This window comes from Grus americana, chromosome 1 (assembly GCF_028858705.1).
Source record: "Grus americana isolate bGruAme1 chromosome 1, bGruAme1.mat, whole genome shotgun sequence".
NCBI lineage: Eukaryota > Metazoa > Chordata > Aves > Gruiformes > Gruidae > Grus > Grus americana.
The window spans coordinates 12,433,938-12,461,445 of record NC_072852.1 but is presented as its reverse complement, the minus strand read 5'-3'; the positions used below and the strand labels follow the sequence as shown (position 1 = coordinate 12,461,445).

The window sequence follows — 27,508 nt, the reverse complement described above, 5'->3', positions numbered from 1 at the left end:
GTCTGCAATTTTCAACACAAGTAACATATACATCAGAGAAAACATGCAAGCAGATATTCAGGAGTAGACTTGTTTTTGGTAATGCTGTCCACGCACAAAAAGTTATACCTTATCCATAAGATTGCAATAGGGAAAAGGTAGTAGAACAGTTCCTAATTATGAAATAAAGTGTTTTTAAGAAAAATAGGACTAAACCCAGAATTAAATCTGTTTATATTTAAGACTAGCTAAGTGTGTAAAAAAGGAGATACTATACAGTCCTGTTTTCCTGCTACAAGGGTGATACAAAGAAAAGGGACTTGGGACTATTTCACCCTTTCTACCTATGGGTGTAGTGACAGTGTTAAAAGGGCAAGAAAGGCAGAGACAGAACTGTAGCAGACACTCTTAGTCAAAAGTATAAAAAGACACGAATAAATGAAACAAAATCCATGCAAAGTTGGGGTGTCCTAGTTGTAGTATCTCCATCCTTATAACATCTACCTCTCTCATTATCACATATTTCCACCTACCATAATCTCTGCTTACTACTTTCTTATCCCTTAATCTGCACACTTTCACTTGCCAATATCCAAACCACATGTCGTTTATCTCAGAAATCATTCTTTATCCTTTATTTCCAAACCAGAAAACTACAGCTAAACTGATTAATTTTCCTCTCCCCTCACTCCATTCTTTCCTGAGCAGCAGTATACATCACTGCCTCTGCCACTTTGTCACAGGAGACACCAGGAACCCTAAAGTAAGACGAGGATCCCACATGTGAGCTGAACTGTTTTGTAAAAACTCTTACCCCATGGTACCAGTGTGGAAATCTGCACAAGAGAACACAAAAAGGACTGCGTACAAGGACCACTCAGGAGGGCAAGTGGCTGGTGGCAGAGAAGCCAGTCACACCTCTCAGCTGCCCAGCCGTTCTCCATAGTGGTGGCACAATGAAGAACACCAAATAAAATGTCTCTCAGAGGTCTTTTGAACTCTTAAGAGTTAATGTTGTTTGGGGTTTCTTTAAGAAAGGATTTTATACCATACTTTGCTAGGATCGAGTGTGCGCTTATCAACCAGAAAATGTTAAAATTATTTAAGTCACAGTTTAACTGAGCTTTATCTACTCCATTTTACATCATTGCTTATGGTTTATTCAGCATCAGCATTCAGACCCCTGTAAAGAAGAAAATCTAACACATCCAATAAAAATTGAACAGCTGATACACTTTCCCATCAAGATTAAGTATTACAGGAAAAAGAATTTCATTTTTCAAGTATAGTAATAGCTGAGTCCGACTTTGTACTCTAATGCTAAAACACCTGCTGTACTGTAAAGCTGCTCTTTTCGAGCTCATACTGGGGGCAGAAATTCTTAAGATCGTATATAGAAAAAAAATCCTAAGGACTCACTGGAGAAGATGAACCTTAATTTAACAGATTTGCCTTGTAGACTCTCATGTCTTATGAGGTGTTTTGACTGAAAAGTTTCTTGAGATTCACAAAGTTTTATCTCATGTGCAGGCTGCGTTATCTAAGAAGTTCTGTGAAATCTATGTTGTTTCAGACTGACTGCTCACAAGTTTGGGGGGGAAGGGGTGGATACAAAGTCACACAGAAGCTCAGCTGATCCCGCTCTGAGTGGGAGGTTGAACCAGCTGATCTGATTTTCCTGTGATCCTATTATAAGGTAATAGGATCTTTCTTTTGCAAGCCAAACAGCTCAACACGTGCATGGGGGGGAAACAGTTGGAGACACTGCATGTAGTTTTCTTAGAGATTTTATATTAAAGAACAAAACAAGCAACAAAACAACCCATAGATGGGATGTGGATATGCAGACTACACGTGAGCTCAGAAAGTACACCAAGCACCCGAAGAGAAAGTTGACTGAGTAGTTTCAAGCCGTGGGGTAGGGCCGTTTCGTTTGGCTTTCCTTTGGTGGGAGGAAAACGCTGGCAAACGGCGAGCCTCGAGAGTGGAAAGCCCCGCTGCTCCCCAGGGCCCTCCCGGCCTGGCCCCCCGGGGGGGACGATGGCCCTGCAGGCCGCAGGCACCCAGCGCCGGCGGGGGCTGGACCCCGAGGCCCTCTGACCGACCTCGGCAGCGCAGCCGTGGGAAGGGAGCACAAGGCAGGCGGGGACGCCGGTAGCCGGCGGCGACCGAGAAGACCCCCAAGCGGGGCCGCGGCTGAGGAAAGCGGCCTCCTCCCGCTGCCCGCCACGCCTCAGGCGACCTCCGCCTCTAGGCCCGCCCCTGCGGGCGTTGGGAAGGCCCTGCCCGGCCGGGGCTCCCCCGCCCCACCGAGGGACACAGCCTCCCGCCACAACCGTTTAAATTCGAACCCTTAACGGTTTCCCCCGCGCCACCGGCAGGTGTCCGGGGCTCGCGCGCGATGGCGTCACACAGACGGAGCGGAGAGAAGCTGCCTCCTCCCTTCCCCCCGCGCCCGTTTTTCACCCCTTTCACGATTCGGTTCCGTTACGCCCCCGTTGCCGTCGTGTTTCCCCCCCAATCAACGGCCCGCTGGTGCCGTGCGCACGCGCAGTCGCCCCACCCTTCCCGCCGTGCACGCGCTCGCCCGCGCTCGCCCCCTCTCCCCCCGCCGTATGGGCGGTGCGCGCAACCGAGCGCCTCCGGAGGGGCGGGGGCGGGGTCGCGGGAGCGCGAGGGCTGCGGCGGCGGGAGAGATAGCCTCTCGGCCGGCGGCAGTGGCTACCGGTGCGTGCTCTCTGTCGGCAGTGCTCTGCCTTCTCCCTCTTGGCGCTCCCCTGGGGACGGCTTCAGGCAAGTCTCCCTCCAGACACCCCCTCCCTCCCGTTTTCTTCCTCCCCGCTTGCTTGCGTGTGAGGTAAACTCGGCGTGTGGTGCCTACGCCGCCGTTGCGTTTCAGGTGAGGGAGGGGGGGAAGGAGAAAGAGAGCGGGGAGGCACTCGCTCCCCCTCCCTCCTCAGCGCCTCTCCGGCGGCCCCGGGCGCGAAACCCCGCCGCTCCCTTGCTTCTCTTCTCCCGGCGAAGTACAACAGCCCCCTTCCCAAAATGGGCTGCACGCTGAGCGCCGAGGACAAGGCAGCGGTGGAGAGGAGCAAGATGATCGACAGGAACCTGCGGGAGGATGGCGAGAAGGCGGCCAGAGAGGTCAAGCTGCTCCTCTTAGGTAAGGGCCCCCCCGAAGTAACCCGCCCCGCCCAGTCCCTGAGGTAAGCCCCCCCCTGAAGTAACCCCCCGCCCCGCTTCCCTGAGGTAAGGGCCCCCCTGAAGTAACCCCCTCCCCGCTTCCCTGAGGTAAGGGCCCCCCTGAAGTAACCCCCTCCCCGCTTCCCTGAGGTAAGGGTCCCCTTGCCTCCCAGCGCTGTGGTAAGGGCCCCGTGTAGGCGAGGGCGGGGCAGGTGCCCGCCGAGCCAGCTCGCAGCTCATCGGGCACCCGAGGCTGGCTGGGCAGAGAGGGCTCCGCTTCTCGGGCTTGGAGGGCGGGTTGGGCGGTGGGATGCCTTCCTCGGATAACCTGGGGTGTGTGCTCATGGCCCCACAAAAGTTTTCGGGGTACGGGGAGGCACAGTATTCCCTTAACGCAGGTGGGCGCCTCGGCTTGTTTCGGGGTTAGAAGCAGGGCAGTTCTGGGGAAAGGGCACGGCGTAGTTTGTCCCGGGGCCCTTGTTTAGAGCGGGTCCTAACTTGCATTCGAAGGGGATAACATCTCAAACTTTTGACGTGGATTCTGTTTACCTCTGCTCAGAGGAAGGAAATTTTAGGTTGGAGAGTGTTTGCTCTTAATGTTTCTTGTAGATTGGAACATCTCCTAAACTATTGCTATAAGAATAATGCAGAAAGCATCAAAGGAACAGAAGGCAAAGCACCATTTAACTTTTTTTATTGTTTTATTTTTGTGGAAGTTGCTTATGTTGCTGAAATCTTACAATGTGAAGTGCAACCTCGATGGGGGTTCTAAATGTATAATGTAGTGACTCACATAATACGCTATCATGTGTTCTTGACTTTTGCTCACAAGTACTTGAAGCTAGCTTTTTTTGTATATTTTAAGTTATATATTTGTGTGTAAAGATAAGTAAAATAAGATTATTCTTAAAAATTACTATACAAGAAAAAAGGAAGCAAGGGTCTTAATTAGAAATACCTTTGTGCAGGACTAAAACTAGTGTACGACGTGTGGACAGCTGAGTGCTGCAAGATTTGCATTGTGTTAATGTTGTAGGAAGTTTTGCAGTATATGCTGTATAGCTAAACCAGACCAGATCCGAAGTTAAAAAACTGTTGAGTTGCAGCTTTCCTCGTGCTGCCCTTCCCCTCTCAGAGCTACAGTTTCAGGCAAACTTTTTAAACAATTGCCCAATTTCTCACTCCCCTCGACATTGATTTTGCTAGATTGCTCGGTGCTCTATTCACTACAAACGTAGTAGTAGACCTCTTAAATAACTTCTTTCTGTTGCTAAATTCTAAAATATCTGCAGAAAGGTACGGGAAACTGATGTGCTTTCATGTGTAGATGAAGAGATGAAACAAACCCAGCATGGGAAGAGCAAATGCCCTAAAATGTCTTTATAGATTTAAAAGTTCGTTTGTGAGGGAAACAATTAAAGCTTTGCTTTTTGTTTTATTTTCCAGAAACTGTTAGGCTTTTGGTAGTTACTGTGCCTAGTCCTGTATGCCTTTGGAATCCTCAGATGGTTGCATGGAAAGGTTATCCTGTATGTGATCAGTAGCAATATTGCAGATGTTAGTCTCTTTCAAAGGTGGCGAAATAGTGCTTTATTTGTCTTCTGGCAAGGCATTTTAAATGATTTTTCAGTATTTTGCTGTTCTGTATGGAACTTTTAGTATATGTAGTTTGGTAGTTGTCTTCATATCTTTCATCATATTCTGTTGATATGGATAAAGTCCATATCTATAGAAACATGCTTTAAACTTGAGAATTATTTTTGTTGCTATTTTCAGTTGTTTAAGGCTCTTATGTATAAAGACCTAGGTTGTAAGCTTTTATCTTTAAATTTTCTAAATTCTGTGTTTCTGATACAGAAAAGCTTTTGAGGAAAGTATGTTTTTCTGCTGGAATATCATGAAAACTTAGTATATGGAAATGCCTAAATGTATATGTTTTCTCATAGTGTCCTAAGTTGTAGCTCAGTTGATTCAGTATTTTTCCCTCCCCTATTAAAAAGGTGTGAAAACTAGCAGACTAGCTTCTTTTAGGACTGGTGTTTGCATCATTATTGAAACAAAAATTACATAAATGTTTACTGAATTCAGAATGAGGTTTTGTATATACACCCATGGATGCATTTGTGTATTTCACAGGTCTTGGAATGAAAATTTTTGTTACTTTTCCTTGCGACTGTGTCAGATGTCTTAAATGTTATGTGAATGCTTTATTTGATGGCAAAACTATTTAAAGTTACTTCCACTAGAGTCACTTTCTTCTCACTGCTCACTTTCCCAATTGCTTGTTCAGCCAGTATGTCATATTTTATCATCTACTCAGTTGTACTCCTACATCTATTTATAGGCTTGTTCTGTTAAAAAGATACTGAAATAAAAGGAAAAGTACAAATTGTGGTCTGCTGCCAGGAAAATACAGTGTGTGAGAGGCATTTAAAATACCTTGCTTATGTAGAAAAGGAGCATGTAGCTGTATACCTGTTGACCCAATAAGACAGATTTATTATAGCATCTATAAAAACTATGTTTTTGTGTGGTGATTAGAGAATCCTACTGATACTTGAGCTAGAAGGCTTCACAGAGGAAAGATGTACTTATAAAATCAGTCTATTTCTAGCCTTTAAATTTAATTTATTCCATTATATGCTTTTCTGAAGGTTTTTCTGAAACAAGGAAATTGCAGTGATTTAATTAAGAGATAGATGTGACATTGCTGTACCTAAACCATGACTTTGTCAACAATATCACTGATCCAGGTTAGATTTATATTTTGTTTTCCCGTCTCTAGGAGGAAGCAGACATATTTAAGCTGTGCAAAATACTATTGGCCTGGATTATCTAACTTCTCTTGTCATGTCTGTAAATTGGTGCATCATTTTGTACAAATTTGAGTGCAGGTCATGCATCGGGTCTTGGAATAAAAATACTGGATTCTGAACATTATCCATGTATAACAATATTTTAACCTTGCAGTCTATGCACTTCAATGTGCTATCCCAACAGCAGGAAAACCTTTTCTGGAAGTTTTCTGAGAGCCATCCTCATTATTAGAAGTAAGCTGAATTTGAGCATATAGTTTGTAAGCCAGATGGGAAATGCTTGTTTATACATGAAATTTGGTGCTTTTATTTTTTCAAATCATTAAAGAAATTAGCTTCTTTCATTTAAATTTTTTTTCAATCAATGTGTGACAAGGAAATACTTAACATTTCATGGGAACTCAACAAAAAATATGTGCAGTCTAGTACATTGTCCGACACTAAAAAATTAACATACAAAAGTATTTTTCCTTAAGCCCTTTAATATTTTGTGTCAAGTTGATAGTTCCTAAACATGTTTCCTAATTGTTTGAAGTAATAATTTGTTTTATTGGGTTTTTTTTGTTGTTGTTTCTTATAGTTAAGCTCATATACTTAGTGTGAGCAAGACTTCTGAAAAGCACTATATATTTGAGCTGGTTTCCAAGTAGAGAAAGCAGTAGACCCAAGTTGTTTTTCGTGTTCCATGGTTCCTCATCTTAACTTTCAGTGTTCAACAAATAAAAATTCCAGGGATGCTTACAAAATGAATGTAATTCTACTCATATTGGGAGATGGTGGTTCTGTGTGACTGATCTGTGTGCTGCATTAATATACATGTGATCCAGATCAGGTGTGGATTTGCAAGTACATTTCTGTTGAATTAGCTAAAGCACATAAGACTGAATTTATGCCAAGTGCAGGAGAACAGGCAGTACCTCGTTTAGTAGAGAGCCTTCTGGTATGGGGTTAACTCATCAGGTACTATGAATACATTCAAACTGGCAGCATGAATTTATAGGATTAACGCTTTGTCTTGTGGATTATCACATTCTTCACCTAATATAGCAAATTCAGTGTTCAGGTTCTTAGTAGCTTGAATGAAAAAGGCAATAGATGTGTCTTAAACATTATTTAGTAGTGAATCCTGGGATCTAGGAGGTCACAGACAATATATTTGACAACTGGAATTGTATGTCTTCTTTCTGCATAATCACGTTTGCAGATTTAAGTTCAATGGATGCCTTTATACTCATGACCAACAGAGCCACTTTTCCATTCCTGAATAGGTCCTTGTGATTCGTACCGGAACATTGACATGTTGCGTTCTTAAAGATACCTGTTTTTTAACTTAAGACAGAACTGCTCTTAATCTTTTTCATTGTGGTTCTTACTGTTCCTTAAGGCAGTAACTGGAACAATTCTATTGAGTTGTTCTTCAAAATCTTCTCTCAGGCATCTTTTTCTGGCTGCTTTTCTTTTGTTACAGACCTGTATTCTTCTGTCTGCTCAGTCAACTGACTCCTACTGCATACTCATCTTTTCAACAGCATGATCCTCGCAGTCCTTGGCAATATCTGCCTTCCCTCAGACCTGACTGCACATTGGACTAAAAAAAAAATAAATATATTTGTACCATTACTTTTCTTGCCTTTCCTCCAGAGTATTCTCCTTCTCAACACAAGACTTTAGAAATCTGAACTTATGGGAGCTCTCAAAAAAGCCTTATTCTCACAAACAAGTATTGCACATTTCAGAGATGTTGACCTCATCTTTGTAAGTTATGCCAGCCTAGTTTAAAACATTTCTGACAAAATATTTCCTGTCTCACCTTCAGAGACAACAATCTATAGATATTTACAAAGTTCACCTCTTATTTAAAAGCTGTTTTCTGATACCTAAGTGTTTGATGTGCGGGTTTGGGTTTTTTGGTTTGTTTTCTTGTTCTTGCCTATTGGCCTTCCCTGCCCCCCCCCCCCCCCCCTTGACTTTCTGCCTCTGTACTGAGACTTAGTAGGAGTTCTGAACTAGGAGCCCTCTTGCATTTCAATATGGTACAGTTGGACTCTGGCAATCAGGGTGTTATTTATGTGGATTTTTATATCTGTAGTGAAGTCAAATCCTCAAGCCTTTGTACTAAATGTAACAATTTGAAAGAACAAAGTCAAAATTACTCGATTCCCATAGTGTAATAATCCCCCTTTTGTGAAAGGAGGCTCATAGATGTACATAAAAGCCATTCAGTTATGGTTGTGTTTGTATAATTGCAGTTTGGGATTTTATGCTTGTTTCTTTCTGTTTGAATGTTTGTGTAATAATTTACAACATCATAATATTGGTCTTCAATCTGTATATAGACTTCTTCACTACAATACAAATTATTTTCAGTGATTTTGGCTCATCTGTTGCATTATTATCTTAAATCTTAATTTTGGAAGTTTGTTTATAAAATCATCAGTTATGATTGTATCATGATTTTAATTTTTTAACATTCTTAGGAAAAAATTTACTTCAACACATATGTAGTGATAGGACATGGGGTAATGGCTTGAAACTAAAAGAGGGTAGATTTAGATTAGATATTAGGAAGAAATTCTTCACTATGAGGGTGGTGAGGCACTGGAACAGGTTGCCCAGAGAAGCTGTGGATGCCCCCTCCCTGGAAGTGTTCAAGGCCACGTTGGATGGGGCTTTGGGCAACCTGGTCTGGTGGAGGGTGTCCCTGCCCATGGCAGGGGGGTTGGAACTAGATGGTCTTTGAGGTCCCTTCCAACCCAAACCATTCTGTGATCCTGTGTTTTAGGAAGGGCTGAAGAGAAACTGTACGTTTTGTACTATGTCATGATACCAGTAATGGCAACTTTGCTTTTTTGTCTCTTGATTAAAAAGTGTAGATACATAAGAATGACTTTAACTTATCTTTTGCGTTAGGCTTTAAGGCTTTTTTTATATTTTATTTTAAGAGTTAGAAAACATTTTTAAGCTTAAAAAATTATTTTCCTTCAAGTTGTCTTTTAAAAACAATGTAAGGCCTCTCCCCTCCCCCCCCGAATTGGAGCTCTGGTAAGGTACTTTTTGGTAAGCAGTTGCCTCCCAGCATCAGTGATGCCTCAAGACTACACATAAGTTCTGTTATACACTGACTTAACTAGTTTCTTCCTACTTTTTCTAGCAGCACGGTTTATTGTATTATCGTTATGCTGATATGACAATTTATTTCTGTCCTATAGATTATATTACTGAAATGATCATATATTTAAGCTAACCTCCTTTTGTGACGTTATTTCTGACTCAATTCAGAACTGAAGTTTACAGCTGCTCTCATAGTTGTGTTGGCACAACTTGAACTCAGGCTTTGTGCTATAAAGAGTTAGGCTGTGCCGATTTATATAATCGTATTGCCAAAGTGTATTGTTCCTTTGCTGCCACATTTTACCGTTTAGTTGTTTTGGTCACTCTGAGAAGGAAGAATTGAGTAGTTGGCACATCCTAAAATCTGGCTAAATATTTTGAAACCAAGCCATGAGTTCAGCTTCAGAGGGCATGAAATTCTGAACTCAGTTTTGCTGCTGAGCTTGATGGATGTCTGCAGTGTTTCCTGTAATATGCTATCTGGCAAATGTCAAGGTAGAAAACTGGAAGTAGGAAAGAGATATTTAAGATGTTCTGTTAAGTGTGAAGTTTTTCTGCCATGGAAACGCTGAAATAAAAATCTGAACTGACTTGATAATTAGCTATTAAAAGGTTTTTTTCCAAGATATATATAGGAGAACCTGTATTGATGAAAACTTGCTATTCTGAGGTTGACTCTTAGTCATTGTCCAGCTTTACCGAGGTCAGCTGTTCTATTTATTGCCATTGTTTACTCAGTGTCCCTACTGTTACCTCAGGCTTTGTGTAAATTAGTGCTTTGTTATTCTGTAAGTGGAACTTAGTTGGCTACACCTGAGAGATTCTGTATCCAAAAAAGAAGTATTTAAGTTGGTAAGGTATATAGAGAGCCGTTGGAAAAATCAGAACTTTGAATTTGTGAAAGCAGGAAATTTTGAGTGAGCTATTAAAAAAAAAAAAATGCAGAGTATTTGAAGTGGCTCAATTTAGTGACATTTTGAGCGGAAGGATAATTAAGATACTGAAATTTATTGGATGATTAAGACAAAAATAAACTCTTGGTGAGACACATTTGTGTACAAGGAATGTATGCTTTTGCAATAAAAGATTTGAACTCATCTCTTCTTAATGCTAAACATTTTGTTCTCCTTGTCCATTGAGTAGGAGCAGACAAGACAAGATTTCTTAATGAGAATCAGGGTGGGAAATGAAGGAATTGTATGATGTCATAGACTAATTATCCAAGTTTGCAGCTGTCTGCTCATAACCCTGTCACAGTGTAGCTGTAAGACGTGTTAGAGTTGGGAATTTGGAAGATGTTTGCCATTATCATGGCTTTGCTCCTGGAATTTGCAGAGCTGTGGAGCCAGCTTCAAAATCTCTGGAATTATCTGTAGCTTGAATATGTAACAGGAGGTAAAGTATCATGTTTATGCTGTCCCAGCAAAATGGCCTAAAAATCATCTAGTGTCACAGATACCCATATGCATTATTCCTTGATTTGAAAGTATGTTATCTGTTCAGGTCAAATTTGGCGGTTTTGTTTTGGTTTAATTGATGGCCAGCCCCTTCCTTGAAAACCATATTTCTGTGTAATATTTTAAAATTTATCTTAATATCATCGTTTCAGGATCTCAACTGATGGGGTAATTGACATAGAACATTTAAGAACTATTTCTTTAAATAAGAGATTTGTTGTTAAACATATGATAGGCAAATAAATTGCTTTCCTTTCCTGGTTTTGGTAAATGAACGGTCATTGAAGCTCTGAATAAGACATTTTCTTGTTTGTTTAGATATCAACTTAATCAAGTAGTGGTGTTGACATATATGTATGTGTTTGTATGAGCATTATGTATTTATATTTAAAGATGCATGTAAACTGAAATATTATATGTATCTATATAAATTGAAATTAGAAAATACTTTTCATAAAGTTACTTATTTAAAGGAATCAACACCATTCGAATATACAGTGCTTCAATTTATGAAATAAACTGTGCATTACTTTGTCATAAATGCTTTTTAGAAAGTAGTATTGCATTTGAAGTGTGTAATATACTTAGCAAAGGTACCTGGTTAGATCTTCAGTAAAATTTAACAGTATCTAGGCAACCAGAATGGACAGGAAATCTTTACAACCATTGCTCTAAACAGATTGCTTTTAAAGAAGAAATCAATGTACTGTAATGAAAATTCCTGTTGAAGCTGTGAAGCAGGTTTATAATTCTTAATATCTTCCAGAATTTAATATGGTCTGTTTCTTGAAATGACAATACCATTGGAATCAAATGGCTACCTACATCCCATCTTCTCTTTGCAAAGTTAGTAACATTTCTTGCCATACAACTGTATGTTGGTTTTTTACATGGATGAAGCCGTTGCAGTTGTTTGGCTCATAATATGAGTTGTTACTTATCATGACCATACGGACATTCTGAATTTCTGTTTGTTTTTTCTTTTTTTTAAGTTTCCAGTAAAACTCAAGAGGTTCTTGCCTACTCGTGCTGGTTTAATAGTCAGATTGGCTGTCCTGTTTGGACTTAGTTTACTGCTAGAGTGGTTGATTTAACTGGTATTTCCTAATGGTCTGATGAGGACCTGAACACAAGCATGATGAGGAGCAGATACATGCCTTATGCAAATGGAGTACTGGAAATGCATAGCAGTGGGTGCAGGGGAAAATGGGGGCAAAATAGGATTCTTTCAATTTCTGCACTTCTGTGTCACAGTTTACTGTAGAATTGGATTAGGAACAATGTGAAATTGTGTTCATCTGCATGGTCCACTTGGTAGACATGTTAAACTCTGTTCAGCACTCACTTATTTTAAAACCTCATTGATGTAATAGGAGATAATGCTAGTCTTTCTCAAGGAGCATGTTGATTAGGGCACTTGATCAGAAAATGGAGGTAGGAGTTTATCTTCATTGCAAGTCTCGGAAGTCTCAGACGTATGTTTCCTTATTCTTCAAAATGCTGTTCTAACTTAGAGATTGTAGGCTTGACTAGGAAGAATCATCTTCTACCTAGCACTTTGAAGAATGCAAGATGGTAGTGGACAAGAAACATAACTGCCAGCTAAGTGTCCAAACAGTACAGAGGAGAATGGAGACCTTAATCTCCAGTTAAAATGGTAAAGGCGTACTAACATTAGAAACAGAATACGGTGTGAATGTAGTATTGGAATGCAATTTTAGAACTAACTGTGACTGGAGAGAAATGTCTTGCAATAACAAAATTGGGAGTAAACAAGACAATTATCTTGAGTATTTATAGATTTTATTTAATTAAATGTTATTTTGAATGCTCATGGATTTCAGAATCTACCAGTGATATACTGTACGAGGGTGGACTGAAAATAAGCTGCTAAGTCTCATTGAAGTGTTGTCTTGATGCATTAAATATTTCTTGAAGCATTTTGAAAATGGATTTCTCAACTGTATGCAGCTTCAGTTACTGATCCTTAATAAATCCTGTAAACTCTTAGCAAAACCATTATATACTTTCTAAAGCTCTCAAAGACATTGACAGGGATTCCTTCTAATATGCTTTAGTGCCTCAGCGTTCACTAGCAAAGGCTGTCATTTAATTCCTAGATAAGAGAGTGCTTAGGTTATTTCTCTGTCTGCTGTTCTGAAGCATAGGGCCTTTTGGGGTTAGATTAGATCAGTCTTTGACAACATACTTGTTAGGGGCCTAACAAGCTGCTGTTCATGTAGGTATCTGTCTTGCTCCTTGCTTCTTGCCTTGTTGGGTGCAACTCCCTCTCTCAATGGGCTGAAATTTTTATATACTTCAAAGCTTTCTCAGTTTAATTTGAGACCAGTTAAATGCAAAGTCTATTTAAACAATAATGACCAAAAAAGCAAGATTTTTGGTTTAGTACTGTTAACCACAAATAATATTCTGCTTGTAGGTATCTTTGTGTGGAAAAATGCATGTAACAAAAGAATATGGTTGAGTATACAAATGAATTTTCTTTCCTGGTTCAAATACAAATAAGAGTTCTGAAAAATGTTTGCTTTTGAAAAAGATCAGTCTGGATAGCTAGATCTTTTTCATTTAACATTTCAGTCTGTGTCACTTTGTAAATCCTTACAATTTTTTGGTGGAGTTGGAGACCTTTTTCTAGTGAATTTAGGTCAACTATCAATATCCTTGTTCTCCTTATTTTTTTGGATCTTAGTCCTCAAGCTACAAGGTATAAAACGCATTAAGTTTAGGTGTGGATGAAGACTGACAATTTATGTGAACTAAAGTTTATTGCACTACTTTTACAATAATGGACTAACTTGTAGTATAACTGCATTTGCCCTGATACAAACTTTGACAGTACCCGTTTATCTTATTTGCAAATAATGCCTTGGTGTTACATGACAAGTAGAGCTTTGAATAAAATCAGCTGAGATTTACATGAGAGATCTTTTTCCTATTTTGACAGGAATGCACATGCCTTGCTTTATGATTTTTCCAACTCTTGGTACAGTTACATAGTAACATGAGGTAGCAGGGACAGTTGGATCTGTCACAACTATAGATAATACAACAGTAGTTGTCTTCTGAATTGCAAGTGGAGCATGAGGTGAAAATATGCTGTGAATTCCAAGTTCTTCTGTTGTATCTCCCCGCCCCACTCCAATAACCTGCATAAAGTATGCCTCTGTTGCAGTGGGGATTTTTTTTTTTTTTGTAAAGTATCTTTGATTAATGATAGTCTGCTTAGTAGTAGAAGTTCTATCTGGTATCTCAGTCACTGAAGCTGCCATCTTTGCACACTGTATTTCTAGCTCAGTGAACAGTAAAAGGCCATGAAGGCCAACCACACTGTCAAGAAAAATGTCAGGGTACTCTGGATTTCTAGAGGTTTATTAGATATGTATTTGGAGGTCTGGTTGAGGTACGCTGTACTGTGTTGGCAGAAGTTGACAGCAACTCTTGGTAAACATTGTAAGAGCAAAGGAGGAGGTGGTTCTTTCTGTTGGAGCACTCAGCATTTCTCTTATATGTGGTTATATACAATATCTTCTCAAATTTATGTTCTAGAAGGTCTTTAATGTTCTTTGATACCATGATTTCAAATTATGTAGTGATTGTTTCTGAGCATACTACTATGCATGAAAGAAGATAACCACTTCGATTTTTTAAATAATAAATTTAAATCTTATTTGAATTTTGAAGAGAAGATTCGTTGTTTGCTATTAATGAAGTGCCATTAGAAACACTAACAAGTTTCCGTACTTTAAATTTTGAGGAGATTCCCAAATCTTTTAGAGGACAGTAGGAGTGTGGAGGCTAGCCTTTGATACGTTTAAAGTGGTCAACTGATAATCTTACAAGTTGCTGTCAGCATTAACATGTTAGATAAACCTGGAGCCACAAATGTTTTAGCTACTGGTGGTGCGGCATATAGTTGTCAGGCATCAAGCATGATTACTATGTGGTTTTCATCTCTAAATGTGCATCCATTCCCTTATTTAATTTCTGGCATAAATAAGAAGTTTATTTCCAAACCTTTGAGTCTCAGATTGTCATGGTCTTGCTGGGTTTGGCACCTCACACAAAGGAAGCTACACCTGTATCTTAATTGAAGAAAATGCCTCAGATTTTAAAGTACAATGGCACTGTCCATGTGTAAGGCAATGATAGTGTTTTTTAAAGGGATCTTTTGTGTGTTCTCAACAGATACATCTTTTTACAGTAGATTGAATTCCAAGGTAACATCTTTCCTTTTGAATGTTTCACAGAGTTTCTGAAATATGACACTTGGGATTGTACTGATGCTGTCCTTTATAGTGAGACAATGAGTCCACAATATGGTTATGGTATAAGTGGCGCATAGAATGATAAAAGGGTTCCTACTATATGGCAGTAGCTTTACAGCCAGTAATTTGAAACAGTTGCAGAATATAAATTTAAGAACAGTTTTGAAGAGCTAGATACAATTTGTATTCAAAAGCTGCATGCATTCGAGTGTGTTGTACATAAAATTGCACATAAAAAAAATTCTGCTAAGCAAAAAGAAGATTCCATAAAACCTTTGTCATAAAAAGGTATTAAGTACTAATAGAAAATTTGAAATAGCTGGAAACTCAATTCATACTTCTAAAGATAAAGATGTGAATAGATGTTACTTTAAGGTTTGCAAAATGGAGCGTGTGCTCTGCTTGTTTCACCATAAGCTTTATTTTTTAGAATTCATTGAGTTCCAGAGGTTATACTGAATATAAACCCACGCTTTTTCTTTTCTGTTTCAATACTTAAACTAATTAATACCATCTTTATCACTTGCTTATGTGTTTACTATAGTAATAGCCTAGGTATCTGAGAAACTTAAAGCAATTTATTGGAGGTCTAGACCTGAATAAATACACAGGGTGCTAATGTGAGTTAATATGTGATTGCTTCTTGACGTAACATTTTATATTAATGGTTTTCTTAAATTATGTTTTATATATAATATATTGCCTATTTTGTTTGTACTATTGATTTCAAACACCTACTAATAGCAATATGGAAGATATAGGAAAGAAATAATTAGTTGTCATTAGTTCTTGATTTATTAGGGAATTTACAAAAGTGACAGTGGCTTATAGGTTTAAATGGCGCTTCTTCTGTAGAACTAAGCCGGCATGCAGCTACTGAAACCTTGAGAATTATCTCAGATCTTTTATCTGAGTCAATGTCATAATTTTAGAATCTGTCGCTCCTGTGGTTTCAACCAGTGATGTAATCTGGGATTCACACTCTATCACTACATTGCTAAGTTACTGAAATATTTTCTTCCAGATATTATTCACACAGCTTCTTTCTTAACTCATTCAAAGTTTCCTGGCATATTGAAGTTTCAGTAGCTGTGGAAAGTCCAAGACTAATGCCACTGTATAGGTAATGAGTACTGTTTGAGCTGTCTCTGTCTCACTCTATAAAAACAGTTGGGAAGGGGAAACAGAACATAAACTGTCAGTGGCAGCAGCCACCCCATAATTAGAAGAATACAAGATGATGGTGGATAAGAAGTGTAACTTGTAGGTGGCTTCAAACAGAGGGAGTGGGGACGCAAGACCAAAAAAAAAAAAAATTTATGGGGAGATATAGTGGTGTGGGTGCTGATGTTAGAGAATGTTTCCTTTAGTGGTCAGCCTGTCTGGTGGATGTGTAGCAGCAAGTTTCCACTGTTTGCAGGTTTCTTGTGCTAGTGTTGATGTATTTTTAATATAGTAACAATGATTAGCAGCTTGAATTCTAATTTAAATATCATGTCCAGTAATGTGGCGTGAGGTGATAAATTTAAGAGGTTATACCTCCACGCTATCTGCTTGCCATGTGCTTTTGTAAGAGATTATTGGCCCCATAGCAAAAACAGTAGAAATCCCTGGGCATTTAGCTGGTTCAGTGACCAGTGACAGCTGAGGAACAGGCACCATTCATCTTGTGCCTTCTGCTGTGAAATGCTAACATCTGACAGAAGACTGGATAGGAGACTCATGGGGAGAGGACTTTACAGTAGGTGAATCCAACAATTTGCAATCACTGTGGTTTTATTTTTTATTTTAAATTTCACATGTGTGTCTGTTTAACTTAATCTGGTGCAAGTCTTCTCTTTGATAGTCTGAAAAGCTGACAAGAAGCCATTGGAAGTTTTATGTTAATTAGTTTTGTCCATACTTGAACTCTTTTCTGGCAACATTCAAGGCTATTTTACTTGTTTGTGGGTTCTGTTTCTTTGTCCAACTTAGTTGGTGGTTCAAAGCCAACCCCATTCTGCTCTTCAGTTTTTATTTAACTCTTCTCTTCATCTAGGTTTCCTCCCCCCCCAATTTACTTTTCCATTTTTTCTGTGTTAGTGTTTGTAAGGAGTATGTTTGTGATATTAGGAATTGTTTTACTTGACACATGGTTTCCTCCAAAGAGGGTTACTATGAACTTGAAGTTTGCATTGCCTTTTATTTTGGTATTTGATTAGTTTCTTCAGAAAGGAATTAGCAAATATTTCACAAGTTAGATATCTTACTGTTAAGATGTTAGCACTTATAAACAGCAGTTTCTGTGCTTGGGTGCATAAAACATTTGTTCCAGAAATTTGTAGTTCTGGAATGCTTGCTATGTAGGCAGTGTGTGGGATAATAAATCATGAGACACTATGAGTAGTTTAAAGTAACATTTTTGCTGACCTGTTATTTTTAATCAAATTATAAAATACTTATTTAAATTCTTTTTAAACACAGAGCTGCTCCATTTGGAAACTCAAAGAATATTGAATCTGTCTACAATGATGTTCGCTACAATTTCATAGCAGTGAGTCATAGAATCATTTAGGTTGGAAAAGACCCTTAAGATCATCAAGTTCAAATGAGTCTTTTAAATATTTTTTAGTAAGTTCTTGTGTAACTGGCCAAATAGCAGCTTGGAGAACCAAATACTGCTTTAGCAGTTTCTTAAATTTATGTGGGCTTTGCTAGCCCTACTCAGTTCCTTCAGAGTACACTATACATGAGGTTGATGTGTTAAATTTTTTGTTTGTTTGTTTTTTGTTTGCTTTTTTAAAGACACTTGAAGATGCTTTGATTTTAATTTCTGAAGTTGAAAGTTGGCTTTGAAAGAAAAATTGTAATACAAATTTAGTCCCTCTTAGCTGAGCTTCAGATAAACTGTACCATGAGTGGTGCAGCAGGGTTAGTTGTAGGCCTGGGTTTATGTGCTAAGTATGAATTCACTGAGTACTACTGTAACTCATGCTGGATCCAGGTAAATGGCTGCTTTGGATAGCACCTGTGGAAGTATTGACATGTGAAGGTAGACCCTGATTACTAAACTTTGAGGCAGCAGACCCTTCAGATTATAGTAGAATCTGTGGGGGGGGGAAACATGGTTCTGCTGTTTTCTGTGTTAAATTGTGCTGATAAGGTTGGACATGCTTTGTCAGTCTGCATAACGAAGCATAAGGCTCTACCTGCTTTCTGGCAAGCAGGTATAATAAGATTATTAGACTTAGTTGAAGTTTTATTCACATAGTTCAGTAGGAATGTAAGTTTTAAAATTCTGTGCTTTAAATTGGATTTTTTGGGATATGTTGCCCCCCCCCCCTTTTTTTTTCTTGTGAGGAGCGCACAAAGTGTGCCAGAGAGATGAAAATACTTGTTATTAAAACTTTCTTGTGTCAAAGCGAGGCCCTAACAGTTAGCTTAGACTTTCATTTAAAACTAAGCAAACAAAAAATCTCCACCATTCTTTCAAGTTTGGAACTGATACACTGCTGTTTTTCTAGTCTGAGCAGAACTGTCATGTCTTTTTATTAATATTTTTTGTTATACATAAATAGTAACTGAGCCAATAAGACTGTTCAAATTATTGGCAGTAGTGAAGCGGAAATCTAGTATCACACTTTTGTAGGCAATAAATAGCGTCCTTTACTACATGATTGAGGCATATACAATCAAGTCTGTCTAAATTTGGGTAGGGTTTGGTTGTGACAATACAGCCAGCTCTGACACTTTTATATGCAGCTGTAATACATTTAATACTGCTTGCTTCTGTCTGGAACTTTATAAAACGAGAGTTAGCTCTCATTTTTCTGTATGGACAACTTATTCACACTGAGATAAAGAAGGAAATTTTACAAATGCATCCATCAGAAAACTTGGCTGAGCTCTGCATTCAGGAGTGTAAAAATAATGACTCTCCTTTCCGTATGGGACAGTGAGGTGTAATTTTCTTACTTCACAAAGATTATTGGGCAATCTGCAGGCATTTTAGCGTGCAGTTCACAACTGTTACTATTTTCCATTAAATAAAACTGGAATGCATCTTCCAGGAACTCACTGTTCATGTTAGATACTCTGTAATAAATCACTTTTTTTTTTTATATGTATGATGAGTGTGGTTACATTAATGAGAGGGCTTTTATGAGAATTCTAGATATTTGGTACATGTGAATTCTAACACCATAGAGAAATGTGCATATCTGACTCAGGAAAAATTGAGTAGAAAATGTATTACAAAATCATTAAATTTTGATACTACGACTAGCCCTGACACTGACCTGCTGGGTTAGTCAAATGTGGTGATTTTTTTAAGAGAAAGAGCACTTCACAAGGTAATGTAAATTAAATACTGTAGTAATATTTCTTATCTCCAAAATTGCTGTTGAATGCAGGGGTATATACTTTCTTCAAATTGTTTGAAGAAAAATAATAACCCAAAGCAAATTATATTAATTTCATAAAACTAATCTTTAAACTTTTGTCACCTATTTATGCTTAAGTGCATAATTAGGTATGTAAAGATTAAGTGTTAATTTGATTTATAAATGCTTCAGGTGTCACAATAACAAATTACTTTTATACTGGTGTCTCTATTTTCTGTTTATATTAGTATACTGATACTGAACTTTCATGACAGCTCAGTCTGAGTACTATTGCTACTTTATAAAGGAACTTGCAGCTTTATAAAAAACACGTCTTTTACTTGGACGTTAGCTAGAGCAATCTTAGTTTGATGTTGACAGACCTACTCTATTCCTTAGCTACTTAATTCTGCAGCACAGTAGCTTCTGTTGGTGCTAACACTCGTTCTATTGTGTGTTGGAGGAAGGGAAGTCTAGCCACATCAGTAGCAGTGCTGGGGAGGAGGTGGGACAACTTTTGGCAGCCAGTCTTAAATTGTTTTGAGCCTGTCGTGAAGCTACATATTTGGTTTAATAGGAGGAATATCCCAAAGGCGTCACTATACAGTAGTCAAAGTATAGAAATACTCTGTTACACTGGCATCAAATATTATTTTAAGTTGGAAGAAACCTCTATAGGTCATCTAGTTCAGCCCTTGGCTCAAAGCCAGGCTAACCGCAAAGTAGATAAGGTTGCTCAGAGCCTTGTCCAGTTGAATCTTGAAGATCTCCAAGGCTCAGTTTCTACTTCCTCTCCGTGCAATCGGTTCCAGTGCTTAATCTCTTCCATGGGGATAGGTTCCCTGCCCAGCCTTATATCTTGTGAAGCTGCCTGTGCTGCAGCTTCTTGATTGCTTCACATCTTTTTGTTGTGTACCTCTGAGAATTTGCTTCTGTCTTCAGTGGGTTTTATGGAGAGGATAGCAATTAGACACACAACCCACCTCACCTCACTCCCCCCGGTAGTCCTTCCAGGATTAAAAAGCCCAGTTTTGTGTAGCTTTTCCTTGTATGCTGTGTGCACTAGCCCCCTACTCAACTAAGTGACTTTCTACTGTTTTTTGTCTAGTTTATCAGTACCTCATTTATTGGGTGCTGAGGCGGCGGAACAGCACGCAGTACTTGGATACAGCGTTGTGAATGCTGACTGCTGGGGAATAACGGTTTCTTTTGACTTGTTGACTGCGGTTTGCCAGTGCAGCAGTGGTAGATGTTGGCCAGAGTCAACCCAAACACCCACACAGCTGCATGATCATTCTCCTCTCCCTTGGGATAAGGAGAAAATAGAAAGAAGCTGAGAAGACTTATGGATCAAGATAATGACATTTTAATAAGGAAATGAAAAGCTTGCACACAGAAGCAAAGCAAAAAGAGTAATTAATGCCCTACTTCCCATTGGGAGGCAGATGTTTGGTCGCTTCCTGGAAAGCAGGGCCTCAGCATGTATAATGGTTGGTTGGGAAAACAAACACCATAACCACAAATATCCACCATTCTTCCTTCTTTCCCTGAGCTTTTACTGCTGAGCACAGTATCATGTGGTATGGAATATCCCTTTGGTCAACTTGGGTCAGTTGTCCTGGCTGTGTCCCTTCTCGACCTCTTGTCCCCACCCCCAGCCTACTGGCTAGGGGTGGGGACACGATGGAAAAGAGAGAGAGTCTTGATGCTGTGCATGCACTTTTCAGCAAGAGCAAAAACACTGGTGTGTTATCCACGCTGGTTTAGCCACAAATCCAAAGCACAGCACCATATTGGCTGCTGTGAAGAGAGTTAACTCCATCCCAGCCAGACGCAGTGCAGCAGCCTGGTACGTGGTTGACCTTTGTTGTCACAAGGGCCCACTACTGACTCTTCAGGCTGTTGATGCTCACAGTTGTTTTCCGCAAGGCTGTTTTCTAACCCGTTAGTCCGAAGTCTGTATTGTTATATGAGTTATTCTGTGCGGCTTGCAGGAATGTGATCTGGTGGAGGGTGTCGCTGCCCACAGCAGGGTGGCTGGAACTAGATGATCTTTGAGGTCCCTTCCAACCCAAACCATTCTATGATTCTATGAATTCACATTTGTCTCTGACTGTCATGCGATTCCTGTCAGCTCAGTCCTTTAGCTTGTTGAGGACCTTCTGAATAGCACCTCTGTTCTCCAACGCTGTGACTACTTCCTGGCCTCCTAGGCTGATGTTGCCCGCAGACTTGATGTGGGTGGATTTTATCCTGGCTTTCAGGTCATTGATGAACATGTTAAACTGTATTGGCTCAGTATCATCTCCTGAAAATTGCCTCTTCGAACTGGCTTCCAGTTGGATTTTAAAACGTTGACCACAAGCCTTTAAGTCTGGCTGTCTAGGCAGATCTTTTGGACACCTTGAAGTTGATATTTATCCAATTTGGTATGAGGATGCCATGGGAGATGGCATTGGAAGCCTTATTAGAGTCAAAGTAATTGACATCCTTTGTTGTCCTTCATCCCCAAAAACAGCTGTTTCCTCACAAAAAGTTGTCAAGTTAGATGCAATTTGCATTTTGTAAATCCATGCTGGCAATTCCATCGCCGCCTTTTCATTCACGTGCCTCGAAATGACTTCCAGAAGTATTTGGTATATAGTTAGTCTGAGGATCAAGGTGAAGCTGATTGCCTCATAATGCCTTAGATTCCCCTTCTCCCCCTATTTTGAAGATGAATACAGCCTTTATCAGTGGCTTCCTATGGTCACAATGACCTCTAAGGAAGAGAGTTTTCTTTGGGTGTATTGGAATTGGACAACTGGTGATCTGTTTGCATTAGAAACAGCTGTAGACTGTGTGAAGATGATACTTGCTCCTGCAAAACCATACTGAGAAAGAGGAAATGTAAGAGGGAGAATTCGGCACAAGTCACAGACAAACCAGGAGCATGCTGCCTAAAGGGATTAGATCCCAGCTCTAAGAGTTCCATAATTTTTTCAGAGAAAGAAGCAGACTAAAGAAAGCAGAGATAAAATAAATTAAGATTGTTGAGACAGCAAAAATTGCATTTTTTTCCCGTTTGCCGACAGACATACTAATTGTTTTTGTAAGCTTTGTATTTTAACGTAGCATTTTTATTTCACTTTTTAAAATTTGTTAAGCATTGATAATGGTATCAGCATGTCTGGCAAACCTCATGCAATCAGTTCCAACAAAAAGTAGTCTGACTGTGTTGATTTATTCTTGCAAGGGCCAAAAGATGGTTACAAGGCCTAGAAACCTGAAGACTTTGAAGATGTTCATTTGCAACACTAAAGACTGTTAATGCAATGTGAAGAACTTATAAAGGAGGTTTTTTGTTAGGTGTTGATTGAAAAGGCAGTTAGAGGAATTGAGCTTCAGACCCCTTTGAAGTTGAACAGCTGATTTGTTTGCATTAGAAACAACAGAAAAAAAGAATATGCTCACCTCTGTAAAAAGAAAAGCAGACTTTTTAGAGCTGAGTGATTTGTTCTTAAAATGACTTGATTTTGAAACTTCCAGCTTGAGACACTTAACATTTCGATATTAAAAATTAATTTGTAATATATGTACTTTTAACTGTTGAAGATATTTATATTGGTTAGGTGTTTGAAGTGTAGAAACTATATGTATTTTCAAATATTAATAGAAGTCTACTCTAATAAATTTTCACATGTATTTTTCAGGAGCTGGTGAATCAGGGAAAAGCACAATTGTCAAACAAATGAAGTAAGTATGGTGAAATACTATGAAAGAGAAATATTTTTTTTATTTGAATAGAGAATTTATTTTTTTTTACTTCTGTAGGATTATCCATGAAGCTGGTTATTCAGAAGAAGAATGTAAACAGTACAAAGCTGTTGTCTACAGTAACACCATTCAGTCCATTATTGCTATCATTAGAGCAATGGGGAGGTTGAAGATAGACTTCGGTGATCCAACCAGGGCTGTGAGTATTGAAGTACACATACAGATATACACCTGAAATATCCATTTGTTTTCAGTTTTTCTCCATTACTATTTCCTGAAAAAAATCTTGATATCCAAAAATCTTCTCTGTGGGAGACAAAGTTTGATGGAAAACTAAATGCCATTGGTCTTCACATGGCAAGGTGACCTACAGAGCAATCAGCACTGGGTTGATTCACAACTATTTGATTTAGATACAATTCTTCAAATTGTATCTGCATTTGGAGAACTAAACATCTGAGTCTTAGGGAATTTTGGGGGGAAAAAAACCCCACAAAAAACCTCCCGAAAACCCAACAAAAACCCCTGTGCATTTCTGTCTCTTTATTTGTATGGACTTGTGGGCTGTTATGTTGTATAAGTCGTCTAAGTTAGACATCTTCACGTTCTTTAAAAAACACAGCTTAAATAGGGTGGCATCTAGCTACTGTCTGCACTTCTCAATTAGGTCACAGGCACAGCAATGCCTAAAGCATTTCTATCCTCTGAGCTTGATCCGCTTTCATACTGATTTCCAGCATGGAGGACTTTATTTTACTTGAAGCAGAGATGTGGGCATAGCCTTACTGATGGTATCCCATTTTTTTCACGATACCATGTGGATTAAGGATTTTTCCCAAGAAGTGGGAGACCTTTTCCTAAGCTTCTCTGCACTTTTTCCATCTCATTTCATCTAATGTCCTGCATACAAACCTCTGATGGAGTCTATTTGCCATTCCACCTGTTGAAGCTAGTCTGCAGAATTGATTCTTTTGGCTTATTGTTTCTCCAGTCCTAACCCTGTACTCTTACCTGTGGTGGCCCTGATTACGTCCATGTGTGGTCAGGGGGTTAGAGGCTCTGAATCGTTCTGTAAAATGGTAAGCTTAAGTGGTTTTGCTTGTCCTCTGGTTACAGGAATCCACTCCGTGCTGCAGTGATGAAATTGATCACCAAAGTTTTTAGTCTGAATAGCATTGAAACTTTGGAATGTGTGCCTTTATTTTCTTTTCATAGAAATATGAAATGCTTACCAGTACAGTTTTTGAAGCAGGAAGTAGCCACATTATGACTGTCTTGCAGGAAAGATGGAGGAAGTTTTTGTTTGGGGTTTTTTTTTTCTGTTCATGTATTGAAATAAGTATGTAAGGTAGTCAGATATTTTGTCATAATTAACTTCACCTTGTGAAATGCATTATGTACAGTTGTCATAAGACAGATTTTCATAAGATTACATAAAGTATGTCATGAAGTTGTATCTGAAATCTAAATCTGATTGGCAGTCGTGTGAATTATTAGTTAATTTTCATTTTGCTCTTTGATAGTCATTATTTTTATTTTAAGTACATATGTTAATTCTACCTGAAACCTCTTTAATTGTAAACATAACTAGTAAGAGCTTTGCTTTCATTGGTTATTAATCTCTACATTTGTTCTCATGTTTGCTGTTGTCTTCCCTTAAGACCAAAGTTTTCCAGGGCAACAACAGTATCTTATCGCATGTTAGTTCAGTATTTGTGCAGTGGAGTCCTCTCTGGAGTCTGGCGGTTCATGTTGGAAAGAGGCAGACGGTAGACTCATGTTACTAGATACATAGTAAGAGAAAACGGAGGAGGAGTAAATTTAGGTGTTAGCAGCTAAAATGACTAACAAGAAGATTTTGAGGGCTATTTTATATCTGACACCAATTTGAAGTCATCTGAGTTTGACTTCAGAGAGCTATATAAATGATGAGGCAAACTTTTGTCAGGCATAATCTTAAAATAGATGTCCATCTCTTTGCACTTAGGCAGGTCTTGGTGGTCCAAGTTCTCTTTTTCAGAGTAACACTGCTGTGGAACATTAGTACTGGATTTTTACCAATTGTAAAGTCAGAAACGGAAAAAGAAATTCAGAGCTTGTGTTTACATCAGTCTCACTTTTAAAAAAAAAGTATGCTTACTTCTTGGTAATTATAGTACAGCCTTTTTAATTTTATTCTATTTCATTGTAATTTTGTCATTTTTTTGGCAAAAAAACCTCAAAATTTTAATTCCTCAGGAAAATTGTTACATTCCGATTATTTTCCTTAAATTTCTGAGGGGAATTTATGAGGGTTTTACTTTCAATGGAATGTTTGTTTTGAAAAATCATACACTCTTATTTCTGTCATAAGACTAATGGTAAAGCAGTGAGTCAAACGTTTGGGGTTTTTTTAAAGCTATTGAATCAAAGGAGCACAGATTATACCAGCAGCTTCAGTACTGGTCAGTCTCAAGACTGGTGTATCCTCCTTTGTCCTATAGGGTGTTTCAGTACTAAAGTAGAAGCTATGTTTAGAGAGACATTTAATGAATGTGCTCCAAAGGACTATGGACCAGTTTCTGAGGATGAGATTTGGCGTAATTAGCTAGAGAGATGGTTAAATTAGTTTGTTTACATTACCTTGTTTATGAAATCTGGTATAAAAATAGTGACACCTAGAGAGGAAGCTGCCCCATTCCAGTATAATTAAAGGAAAGTATCTAGCATTGGGGAATAACGAAAATAGGTCTTGATCATTGCATGCTACCTCACTTGTGGTGTCTTTAGTACTCGTCATCCTTAGAAAAGGGAGTATGGGGGTAACAGAGACCACTTTTCATGTTTGGGCTTTTAAAAAGCTGAAACTGATTCTCTTGTTCTACATCCTCTTTCCCCTTCCCCTCAATTTAGAGCATGTAGAGATTAGAGCTGTTTGAAACAATACATTTTGTCTGTTTGAAACTCAGACCATGTTAGGTATAAAGTGGTGTAATCATTCATGACAAAATTGACTGTGCTGTTTCCATCATGTGTCTCTATATATTGGCTCTTTGAGATCTGCTGCTTCTATGAGTTGTAGGTCCTTGGCATTTGCATCCACAAACAATATTCAAGACCAGAATTGTCATTCACGTTCTTTTATTCAGGCATATTGCTCAAAGTACAGTCAGTGAGATCTGACTATCCAACCCTTTGATCTTCACTGCTCTGGGGCTTTTTTTATGGAATTATTAGTGCAATCCATTGAATTTTTATTAGTTGCCCATAATTTATCCTGTGCATGTACAGTAATCCGTATTCTATTCATTTGACAAATGCTAATTTTTAGATTTGTAGCTACTCTAGCTTTCAAAAGACTTTTGGAACTAGACATCAGGTAACTGTTGTTCATGTGTATAACTACATATGTAGACATATAGATACATATAAATGTCTTTGTTTTGCCTTGAGTTGACTGAACTGCAAGCTTTTTGTTTTCAAGCTGTGAATATCAGTCTTACTCAATCCATCTGCAAACATTTTCCCTCTTAGCTGTAATAATCTTTGATCATTTAAGTCTAGAGCAGGCAATATCTTTAGAACAATCACTATCTGTGCTTATCCTGAAATTGTATTTTTTTTTCACAGCTTATTGTTTGAACAGCGAAGGAGACAGAACAGGATTCTTCTACAGATTTGCATCTGTATCTATGCTTACTGTTTTGTGAGAATAATTTTATATGTTGCTTTTTAAAATCCTCCTCTTTCTTGAAATACTTTCAGTTCCCAGCTGATATGTCTTAAGTCTCTCCTTTTTCCTTCCTCCTTTCCAGTATCATCGGTTCTCTTTTTTTAATTATTGGACAAACAGTACATGCTGTGTTTACAGGTCACAAGCATGCTGATTTTTCTGGCTGACATACCTTGGCATTAGATCACAAACAGCTAATAACCAAGGTCAAGCAGCTACCCACAGGAGAGTGCTAATGTGGATCTCTTTCCTCTACCCAGATGCTAGCTTTTTTTTTCCCAGTGCCTTAGAGGTCTAACATTTTTAAGTTTCTTTCCTCAGTCAAAATTGGATGAAGGTGGCCAACTGGTCAAATTCTGTTAAAGGAGACTGGTGGATTGACATCCTGTACTCCATTAGCCTCACTCTCAAAGGCAGTCATTATATATAGTCTTAAATTCCAGCATTTGATCTCTTAAAAATCTTGATGTTTGCTTGATATGGCATTACCAAGAAAACTTAGTCTCTGTAGAATAATTAATATAATGGATATTTGTAACTTGATTTATCTGGAAAGGTGTTAAGATGTATTTTTCTCTTTCCTGATGCATGATTTGGGAAGAAATAATCATTTGTTACTTTCAAAGATAGTGGGGTTTTTTGAAACTTAAGCGATTAATGTGTTTTCTTCAGTCAATCAATACACATCTGCATTTCTGAAGGTTCCAGTATGCGTTGTAGCCTTTCTATTCCATTTGTGGTAAGCAAATACGGTTAACTTGAGACTTGAGCACACGATATGTTACTACTTCCATTTATGGAAACTTAGTTCAAGTTACAAACAGATCAGAAGCAGCTTTATCAGCTA

The 27,508-nt window shown here is 38.7% G+C and overlaps 1 protein-coding gene across 2 annotated transcripts in view; it reads left to right on the top strand.

Moving 5' to 3' along the window:
- Positions 1-2,618: 2,618 nt before the first annotated feature.
- GNAI1 (G protein subunit alpha i1) overlaps positions 2,619-27,508 on the top strand; it is a 38,997-nt gene continuing 14,107 nt past the window's right edge. The window contains exons 1-3 of one of the 2 annotated variants that reach the window (XM_054828562.1): positions 2,619-3,142; positions 22,886-22,928; positions 23,007-23,148. In XM_054828562.1, the coding sequence (XP_054684537.1) occupies positions 3,025-3,142; positions 22,886-22,928; positions 23,007-23,148 (303 nt within the window). In that variant the 5' untranslated portion in view covers positions 2,619-3,024. The remainder of the gene's footprint in view (positions 3,143-22,885; positions 22,929-23,006; positions 23,149-27,508) is intronic. The other variant, XM_054828552.1, reaches the window with a different exon arrangement.